Genomic DNA, 11,510 nt, shown 5'->3' on the forward strand with positions numbered 1-11,510 from the left:
AAGGCACATCTCAATAATGTACAACGATGATGATGCTACATCAGAATAGAACTTGATGGAGTTGTTTGGGTTTAGTCAAACCCACGAAAACTTTGTAACAGTAAATCATTTTCTATGTAAATGATACAAGAGAAGAACCACAAGCAAAAGCATCTGCAAGAAAGAAGAATTACAGCTTAGGAATGAAGGAATGAACTAAATTAAATGACATTTGTTGGCGTTCTTTTATGTGTGGTGCGGCTTTTGTACGATAGATGGCGTGGGGAGGTTCTTGTGGTGTGTATATTTAGAAACTGGCACATATGTAGTCATAAGGTTTAGAGTAGAGCAGTTTAAAAAACCGTTGGATTAAGTGTAACCGTTGGATAATAAAGAGTTGTTTAGCCATTCAGAGGAGTGTGTTTAAATAGTTAACATATCAGAAGTGGGATAGGGATAAGTTCTACTGTGAAGTGACCAAAAGTCTGGACCTACTGTGAAGTGCACAAAAGTCTGGATCTACTGTGAAGTGCCCAAAAGTCTGGACCTGCTGTGAAGTGCACAAAAGTCTGGATCTACTGTGAAGTGCCCAAAAAATCTGGACCTACTGTGAAGTGAAGTGCACAAAAGTCTGGACCTACTGTGAAGTTAAGTGCACAAAAGTCTGGACCTACTGTGAAGTTAAGTGCACAAAAGTCTGGATCTACTGTGAAGTGCCCAAAAGTCTGGACCTACTGTGAAGTGAAGTGCCCAAACGTCTGGATCTACCGTGAAGTGATTTTCGCTGGACAGATTCCACGTCTAAGATTATACTGGACTTATGAGTGATCCACATAGTGAGTTGCCGTCAAACAACACCGAACCGAATAAAGCAGAAACAGGGGGCTTTTGTTTCAATTTAAACGAAGCAGGAACATCGACCATGGCGGAAAATTCAACTGGAATAGGCGGCGGAAATATGCAGAACGTGTTGATCGCACTGACCGAATGTTTGCGAGAAATGCGAGCCGAGACTAATACCAGAAAAGCCGAACTTGCAAGTAGTAAACCAGAGCAATTCCAAATAATGCCTGACTTAAACAAAACCATTTCAACGTTCGATGGAGATGTTGATTTGTTGTGCGCCGCAGAATGGATACAAGGTATCGAAAATAGTGCTTCGATGTATAAGTGGCCGGAATGTATTAAAATCGAAACGGCGAGAAACCATCTCGTAGGACCTGCACGCGATTGGTATAACGCACGAAGCGGCGATATCCGAAATTGGGATGACTTCAGGGTAAAATTTGAGAAAACGTTCATCGAAACTACTAGTACGGGAGAAAAATGGGACCGTATGCGGAAACGAATTCAAAAACAAAACGAGTCCGTGATGTCGTATTATCATGATAAATATAAATTATGCAGAGCATTACAATTAAACAATAACGAGATAAAAGAGGAGATCTTACGAGGTCTTTATTCGAGAGTGATTGCCGGTAATTTATGCGTTAAGTCTTACGGCGATTTAGATGAATTGTACCAGGATATCGTAAATAGTGAACGATTAATTGAAAAGAGAAAGGAAGTTCACGAAAAAAGAGAATCAACCACAGGAAATAAAAATACAAAATCACAAGGTACAATGTTGCGGAAAAGCGTAGGGGAAAACGAAGGTGAGCAAGATCAACGTAGAAACAAGTCAGAAGGTATAAAATGTTTCCGATGTGGAGGGTTGGGACATATGGCATCACAATGTCTAAAACGAGAAGCAGTATGCTTTTTGTGCAACAAACCAGGGCATCAACGTAAAGATTGCAGATGGAGAAAAGAAGATAGTGATAGAAGGGATGTTCGTGTAATAGAAGATACAACAACGACATACAATAGCGGTATTGAAAAGTACTTTAAGCGAATCCTATTGAACGAGAAAAAGTATGTGGCCTTAGTCGATCCAGGGAGCGCCGTTTGTACAATTCAAGCTCACTTGGTTGATGAGAAAAATCGGCAGAAAACAAATATTGAGCTTACGGGATTCGGAGAGGGAAAACCAGTAAAGTGCAGCGAGAAGATAATCGCACGGGTAATGGTGGACGAAGTGTTCGTAAATAACGTGGACATTTTTGTGGTTCCAGAGAACGCTCAATCCGTGCCGGTGATAATTGGTCGATCTTTTACGGAAGCTCCGGAGTTAGCTTACGCTCGAGTTAAAGACAGTCTCGTGTTTGGTTGGGATGATTCGTTGCCGTTTAGTGAAATCAGCGAACTTGATCGATCGCGACGCGAATGTGTGGTGGCTGCTGAGGACGTTATTGTGTCTAACAATTCAATACAGCTAATCAAAGCAAAGGTAGCGAACATTGATGTACTTGTACCAATGAAAAACAAAAGTGAGAATCCAAAACAATTTATGAAGGACGACGTGGTTGGGATTGTGCGTGATATAAACACTATTTCGGAACAAATACCGTCGAAGGAACCCATAACAGTGGATATGCTCCGGGTAGACAGTGAAACAAAGGACGAAGTGATTGACAAATTGGTGGATTTGTGCAACGAATATCGTGACTGTTTTGTGTTGAATGTGTCGGAACTAGGATGCACAAATGCGATTACTGTGGATATTGACGATTCGGGGGTGCCGGTAAGATCGAAACCATATCGCGCAAACATTGACGAGAGGAAAACTATCGCAGATATTGTAAATGAATGGAAAATAAATGGAATCGTGACGGAGACCGATTCTCCTTACGCGAGTCCGGTCTTATTAGTTAAAAAGAAAACGGGTGAACCGCGTCTAGTGGTGGATTATCGGAGGTTGAACCAACAGACGATAAAGAAAAACTTTCCGATAGCCAGTTTGGACGAACATTTAGAAAATTTACAGAATGCCAAATTATTTACGACGTTGGATCTGGCACAGGGCTATCTGCAACTACCCCTTAGTGAAGCAGCAAAACCGAAAACTGCGTTTATCACACCGGATTGTACTGGTCAGTTCGAACGAATGATATTTGGTTTGACGAACGGACCGTACGAGTTTTCCCGATTGATGAATAAAGTGTTGGGACCGCTGCGAAATCGAGTGGCGATGTCGTACTTAGACGACATAATCATACCTGCGTACGATTGGGAACAGATGTTTGAGAGATTGAAATTAGTGTTTGATAAACTTCGGGGAGCGGGGTTAACGTTGAAAATATCGAAATGTGAATTTGGTAGGAAAAGAGTGGAGTATTTGGGATTCATCCTGTCCAGTGAGGGATTACGACCTAGTGAAAACAAAGTAAAGGCGGTAAAGGAATTTCCTCGTCCCATCAGTGTACACGATGTCCGTAGGTTTCTGGGGCTTACGTCGTTCTTCCGTCGTTTTGTGAACAATTATTCAGTGAGAGCAAGACCGCTGAGTGATTTGACAAAGAAAAGTACTGTTTTTCAGTGGAATGATGAACAGGAGAAGTCATTTTGTGATTTGAAACAGGCGTTAATTAGTGAACCAGTCCTAAAGCTGTACAGAGTAAATGCAAATCGAACAGAATTACACACCGACGCCAGTGCACTTGGTCTGGCTGGAGTTCTTCTTCAAGAGCAAGAGGACGGAAAGCTACATCCGATCTATTACGTAAGCCGTAAGACCTCTGAAGTGGAGCAAAAATACCATTCTACTAAATTGGAGTTAATGGCGGTGGTGGTTTGCGTGGATAGATTGCGTAATCTATTGATTGGTATTCCTTTTACGGTGTTTACCGATTGCCAAGCGATTGTATACCTTAACGTGAAAAAGAGTCAAGATCCACAAATTGCCCGTTGGTTTGGGTTGCTTCAGGAGTACGACCTTGAGCTCAAATATCGACCTGGTGAAAGAATGTCGCATGTGGACGCACTCTCAAGGGCGCCGGTTGAAAAAGCATCAGAAACACTGATAGATATTTATGATAGACTGGACGTACTTAATGTTTTGAGTCGAGAAGATTATGTTTTATTGATACAATACAGTGATCCGAAACTGAAAAGAATAATTGAACTTCTTAAAAAGCCTAAACGTATACGACAAGAAGAAGAAGAAGTAAAATTGTATGAGATTGATAACTCTAGATTAGTACGAAACGTGAAGGTGGGAAAAATAGAGAGAAAACTCTACGTTGTACCGAAAAGTGTCCGGAAAAGTATTGTGGTACAACACCATGATGGACAAGGACATTTCGGAGTGGATAGAACGATGGCGAGCATTCAAAAGTATTATTGGTTTGGAGGCATGAGATCATACGTGAAACGTCATATTCGAGCTTGTGTTGAATGTTTGTTATCAAAGATTCCAAGTGGGAAGAAACCGGGAGAACTACATCCAATACCTGTATCTCAGCGTCCGTTTGGACGCATTCACATTGATCACCTAGGACCATTAATTCGTAGCAAGAAGGGAAATGTACACATACTGGTGGTCGTGGACGCGTTGACTAAGTTTGTTAAGTTGTATGCGGTTCGTGATACAAAGACTGTTTCGACAATTCGTGTATTGAAAAAGTTCATTGATCAATTCGGGATTCCAGATCAAATTATCTGTGACCGGGGAACAAGTTTTACATCGGACAATTTTCGGAAATTCATGACGGAGTGTGGTATTAAACAAACGCTAAATTCGTCTCAATGGCCAAGTGCGAACGGTCAAGTGGAACGAGTAAACCGAACATTAATTCCGTGTTTAATGACTGAAAAAGAAGAAGAGGACCGATGGGATACGAATCTAATTCAAATAGAGCAGAATTTAAATCTTGCGGTAAACAAAACCACTGGTAAGACGCCGTACGAAGTACTTTACGGGTATTTGCCAAAATTTGGATCCGCTAAATTAAAAACAGTAGCTAAAGACGCGCAGAACGAGTGGATACCATCTGAAACTGTACAACGTGAAGTACGCGATGTGATCGAAAAAGAACAAATTCGATATAAAGAACGATATGACCAAAAAAGATATTCAGGTTTAAAATATAACGTTGGTGACATAGTATTTATGAAGCGTGTCGCGAAGCCGGGAGATGGCGAACCGACAAAGCTACAAGATAAGTACCGAGGGCCGTTAGAAGTGATCGCCGTACTGCCGAGCGACACATATCGAGTGGCAACCTTGGACGTAGAAGACCAGCGAAAGTTTACCACAACTGCCCATGTATCGCAATTAAAAATATACCAAAATCATGAGGAGTCGGATGATGAAACCGAGGAAGAATCACCCTCAGATGAGAGTGAGAAGGAGCAAGACGATCCGCCTTGTCGCAGTGCTTCAAAGATAGAAATCGGAGAGGAATCTACAACTCGACGAATACGAAGAAAACCCACATATTTAAATGATTATGAAGTATAACATCGCGCGGGTGCGCGATTAACATCAGGGTGGCCGAGTGTTGGCGTTCTTTTATGTGTGGTGCGGCTTTTGTACGATAGATGGCGTGGGGAGGTTCTTGTGGTGTGTATATTTAGAAACTGGCACATATGTAGTCATAAGGTTTAGAGTAGAGCAGTTTAAAAAACCGTTGGATTAAGTGTAACCGTTGGATAATAAAGAGTTGTTTAGCCATTCAGAGGAGTGTGTTTAAATAGTTAACACATTAATCCTGATTATCACATTTAAAATTAAAAAAACATAAAGTGTTACAAAAAATAAGTAATTATACACTTAAATCTGGTAATACATTAACAAATAAACTTAATTATGTTAGTTAAGCTTAGAATTTTACTATTTACTTAAAAAATTTGGGTTGTAATGTAAAAGTTAGGCAACTTAATACACAGATAATAAATTGAGGTTATGTTGTTTTTCAAATTTTCAAATTTATGGGTAAAAGAAAGTGTAAAAAGAAGATAAATGTTGAAACAGGAGCTTAATAAGAAAGAAAATTCATCATGAAATTGAATCTCAAGGAAAATGAAAAACAGGGAAAAGATAGTAACGACAAAGTTTATTCATTGATTCATCAACATCAAAAGAACTTATTATATTGATCGATTTAATAATCTTAGTTTGAAGATTTAGTTAAAAGATATAAATAAATTAAATAATAATACAAAGGAACATCTCTATAATGTAGCAATGATGATGCTACATCAGAGAAGAACTTGCTGGAGATGTTTGGATTTGATCAAACCCACGAAAAGTGTGGAACAGTAAATGATTTTCTATGTAAATGATGCAAGAGAAGAACCAAAAGCCAAACCATCTGCAAGAAAGAAGAATTACAGCTTAGGAATGAACTAAATTAAATGACATTAATCCTGATTATCACATTTAAAATTAAAAAAACATACATAAATAAAAAATAAAGAGTAAGTAATTATACACTTAAATCTGGTAATACATTAACAAATAAACTTAATTATGTTAGTTAAGCTTAGAATTTTACTATTTACTTCAAAAAATTGGGTTGTAATATGGTTGTAATGTAAAAGTTAGGCAACTTAATACACAGATAATAAATTGAGGTTAACTAAATTAAATGACATTAATCCTGACATCACAATAATGTCATTAAATAAAATTAAAAGAACATAAAGTGTTACAAAAAATAAGTAATTATACACTTAAATCTGGTAATACAGTAAAAAATAAACTTAATCATGTTAGTTAAGCTTAGAATTTTATTATTTACTTCAAAAATTTGGGTTAGGCAACTTAATACACAGATAGTAAATTGAGGTTATGTTGTTTTTCAAATTTTCAAATGTGTGGGTTAAAAGAAGTGTAACAGAAATATTTTATATGAAACTGCAATGATTAAGAAAGTGTAAAAAGAAGATAAATGTTAAAACAGGAGCTTAATAAGAAAGAAAATTCATGAAATTGAATCTCAAAGAAAATGAAGAACAGGGAAAAGATAATGACAAAGTTTATTCATTTATTCATCAACAACATTTAGTTAAAAAATATAAATAAATTAAATAATAATAACAAGGAACATCCCAATAATGTAGCAATGATGATGCTACATCAGAAACGAACTTGATGGAAATGTTGTTTGGATTTGGTTAAACCGACGAAAAATATGGAACAGTAAATCATTTTCTATGTAAATGATACAAGAGAAGAACCACAAGCCAAAACATCTGTAAGAAAAAAGAATTACAGCTTAGGAATGAACTAAATTAAATGACATTAATCCTAATTATCACATTTAAAATTAAAAGAACATAAAGTGTTACAAAAAATAAGTAATTATACACTTAAATCTGGTAATACAGTATACAGTAAAAAAGTAAACTTAATTATGTTAGTTAAGCTTAGAATTTAATTATTTACTTAAAAAATTTGGGTTGTAATGTAAAAGTTAGGCAACTTAATACACAGATAGTAAATTGAGGTTGTGTTGTTTTTCAAATTTTCAAATGTATGGGTTAAAAGAAGTGTAACAGAAATAGTTTATATGAAACTCTAATGATTAAGAAAGAGTAAAAAGAAGATAAATGTTGAAACAGGAGCTTAAATGAAGAACTGGAAAAATATAATAACGACAAAGTTTATTCATTGATTCATCAACGTCAAAAGAACGAATTATATTGATGAATTCGGTTTAATAATCTTAGTTTGAAGATGTTTGTAATAAAATAATCATGTTAATATCATTAGAAGAATTACATTTAACATTAAAGAATTAATTAATGCTTTCAATGTAAAATATGCAATACATATTCTATTAAGTATGTCTCTATTTAATAGGATTCAATTAAATCCACAGATTAAGTATGAGTGAATATGTACTCAATCTCAGTAAAAAAGTAGCAATGGTTACTTTTATGTTAGAGTTTAGATTACTTGGAATTCAAACCATTTTATGTAATGAACCAATTCGAAAGCCAATTTATATCATTTGATTACTGTAAATGACGTTAGAATAAGTTTTGTTGCTTTTTAAAACTATTAGGAACTAAGTGAAGAAAGAATTTAAATGCCTTAATAAGCATGTTATAGAAAATTATTATATTTTTTTTAATATTTATAAAAATACAAATATACAGTATGCAAAATCCATATTAGAACAGCCTCCGAAATATTAGAAAATCACGAATTACTCAGGAATGGTAGTAGAAATTTCAAATTTTTTGCTTTTTGAACTTTGCAGTTCAAAGGACATTTTGCAAACTTTAATAATAACTAAGAAAATTATACATTTGGAATAACATTAATACTTTGCTGGGTGCCTGTTTGCTTAACAACACCTTGGCATCGATTTCGCTACTTTAGTGATTAATTGAAGTGGTATTTTTTAGTCCATTCTGTCTTCAACGCTATTTTTAAGTCGATTACGTTTCTAACATCGTAATATTTCAATTTCTTCTTGAATATTGACAATAAAATTAAGATCTGCGCCTTGTGATGGTGTTTTGACAACCTTAACAAATAATTACAGATTCTTCAGAACTGCATGGAAGTCTATGTCTATAAATGAAAGAACCTTAACAAACTTGATATCAAGATTAATAAAAGAAGAAGAATTATTTAAAGGTAATCTAAATAATGAACCAAAACTTGCTTCAAATGTAAAAAAAACAGGTCATATCGGTAGATTTTGTAAAATGAAATTAAATAAAGAAAGTGTCGCTTTATTTAGATATTCTTTTCCGTTGTCGCTTCTTATTTTGGAAACATTTACGTTTATACTTGTTTCCATTTCTTCTACACATTCTTTTAAATAATCTAGAGCAATAAGAAACCTGATTTATCTGGATTACAAATATTTTGATGTGAAGTATAAAAGTGCTGGAATGTTCTTTTCTTGTTATTTATTCTTTTACCCCTGACATCATGTTATATTTATAATAATAAAAGACACTTGTAGTTATTAGATTTATGTAAGAAACTATCAATAACATTACAAGAGTAATAAATTAAAGTGTAAGGTTTGTCAAAATAATTTTATTACATGCTTATTGTGTATTTTGGGTTGCCTAACTCAATTAAACTTTACCATATTAAATAGGGATGTTGTAAATTAATTTGTTAATTAATCCTGATTACATGTAGGTTTTCTTTTGATATATTCTTAAATAAAAAAATTGGTTTTATCTAAAACTCAGCTAATTAAATTATAATTCCGATGCAACGCGAAAGATGAATCTTGACGTTTTCTATACTGTGGGCACATTGTCCACTTATTTTTATATACCATGACACTCAGTTTATATCAAATAAATGTGAAAAAATTAAGATTTATATCAAATAATGATGTTATTTAGTTGTGATTACTAGATAACAAAGTTTTATTTAAATCTTGCTAATTATTAGACAATTTTATTTTGTCAATCAACCAACTATGTCATTTCAAAATCCAAAAAAAAACAAAATCCTTAATTAAAAGTACCTAAAATTAAAAGAAAATGCTTCGCAAACTATTTTTCGCACATTAAACCCGATCATTATCGATTCCAATATTAATTGAAAATCCGTGTAGCTACGAAGATTTCATAAAGAACCACATCAGAAATAATAAAAATTAGGAGTTGTCAAAAAAAAAATTTTTGCTGTCAAATCAAAAAAAAAAAAAATTGAAATAGCGTCGCAAAATGTCTAAAGAAGATGATCATACCAGTGTAAACGAAACGATATTGATTACAGTTAAATCCCAAATGAAAAAGGAATCGTTTAATATATCGACGGAGTCGACGATTTTGGAGTTGAAGGAATTGGTTTCGCCGAAATTCGAAGCAAACGTTCCCGATATTCGGTTGATTTACGCAGGGAGGATATTAAGGGATGAAGATACGTTGGGTAATTTGAACATAAAGAATGGATTTACCATCATTTTGGTTGTAAAATCGACCGCGCCTCAACATAGATTACCAAATATTGGACTTCGATCACCACCACTCAACGAAGTTAACAACCAACAACCTCTAGGGACAAGAAATAGTCTGCACGAATTATTTACTGGGGCAATGCTTCAATATTATCTAGATAACCCGGAATTAATCCGAACGATGTTAACTAATAACCCAGAAATGCAAACAATCATTCAACAAAACCCCGAAATTGGGCACTTAATTAATAACCCAACATTTTTAAGACAAGCAGTCCAATTTATGGCCAACCCAAATATAGCCGAGGAAGTCCGAAGGAGTAATGATCGCGCTATGAGTAATTTAGAAAGTTTACCAGGGGGTTATAATTTATTACAACAACTTTATCAAAACGTAGAGGAACCAATGATGAACTCCGTTAACGAACAATTCCATGGTAATCCTTTCGCTGCTTTATCAACAACCCAAACACCAAATTTACAACAAGGCGCTGAAAATCGCCAACCACTCCCAAATCCTTGGTCAAATACGGCTCCGAACATCACAGAAACTCCAAATTACGGAACACCGGATGGAAATGTAAACAATTTACAATCGATTTTGCAAAGTTTCATGGCGGGATCCCAAGAAGTCCCTAATACTGGTGGGAATGTACAAGGTCAGGAGATATTACAAGCATTACTTCAAGAACATCAAGGTCTCTCAGCACTTTCTAATCTTATATCAGCCGCTTTAATGGAATCGGAAGGAACGGGAGGTGAAAACCAAATGCCCCAATTTAATATTGAAAATTTAACCGAAACCATCGCCCATTTAACGCAACAAATCGGTTCGGAACGAGTTCCCCCCGAAGAACGTTACAGCAATCAACTCAATCAATTGAACGAAATGGGATTTCCAAATCGAGAAGATAATCTTCAAGCTTTAATAGCAACATTTGGCGATATCAACGCTGCAATTGAAAGACTTATACCTCATTAATAAAAATAAATATTATAAGAATAATAAAAATTGGTTAATTAAACATATTTAATTATATTTCTTCTTAATCTAAATCGTATCTATGATTTTGCATGTCTGTTCTAAGTAAATCGTGATCCATCACTGTTAGAGAGAGTGTTACTGGAGATTAATAATTGGTGGTTTGAGAATAAATGTCTTCTTATAATAGACTTGGTAAATAATTTAGTGGTTAAATAATCTAAGGTTATCCAATTCGAACAAATTGACGTTGAAACGTTTTTGAAAAAAATTTAAAAATTGTTTATTAAGAAAATTTAACTAATAACATGAATCTAGATATCCGAGATCGTCAAGGACCTCGAATTCCGAACACTAGATATAGAACTAGAAACATTCGGGTGTAGCCGTCTTTAGAGACGTGCGGCTAAACCCGAATGATTCTAGTTCTAGGTTTAATGTTAGTTCTATTTCAGTAAAAATAGACAATAATTTAACTCTTAGTAACAATTAAAACTAGAACTAACACTAGACCTAGAACTAGAAAAATTCGGGTTTAGCCGTGCGTCTTCAGACGTTAGTGCAATAAAGATATACAACATAGTGATATTTAGCAACATCATGTTTGGACTCAGTTTAATGGTTTTTTTAATAAAGAATACATCATAAAAGAACACCATGAAGTTGTCCATTTGTCTATTATATGATAACTAACGTCAGATTTAAAATATCAACCTCAATTTTCACATATTTGTAATCTTCATTAAAAATCTTTTAAAATGAGTACAAACACGACATATTTATCT

The 11,510-nt window shown here is 34.7% G+C and overlaps 1 protein-coding gene across 1 annotated transcript; it reads left to right on the forward strand.

Annotated features, from left to right (window-relative positions):
* The first annotated feature begins 9,252 nt into the window (after positions 1 to 9,252).
* On the forward strand, positions 9,253 to 10,772 carry LOC111428640 (ubiquilin-1-like). The gene has a single exon (XM_023064275.2). It carries the CDS (start codon positions 9,511 to 9,513, stop codon positions 10,723 to 10,725), a length of 1,215 nt encoding a protein of 404 aa, XP_022920043.2. The 5' UTR covers positions 9,253 to 9,510; the 3' UTR covers positions 10,726 to 10,772.
* Positions 10,773 to 11,510: the final 738 nt, after the last annotated feature.

This window comes from Onthophagus taurus, chromosome 1 (genome assembly GCF_036711975.1).
Source record: "Onthophagus taurus isolate NC chromosome 1, IU_Otau_3.0, whole genome shotgun sequence".
Taxonomy (NCBI): domain Eukaryota; kingdom Metazoa; phylum Arthropoda; class Insecta; order Coleoptera; family Scarabaeidae; genus Onthophagus; species Onthophagus taurus.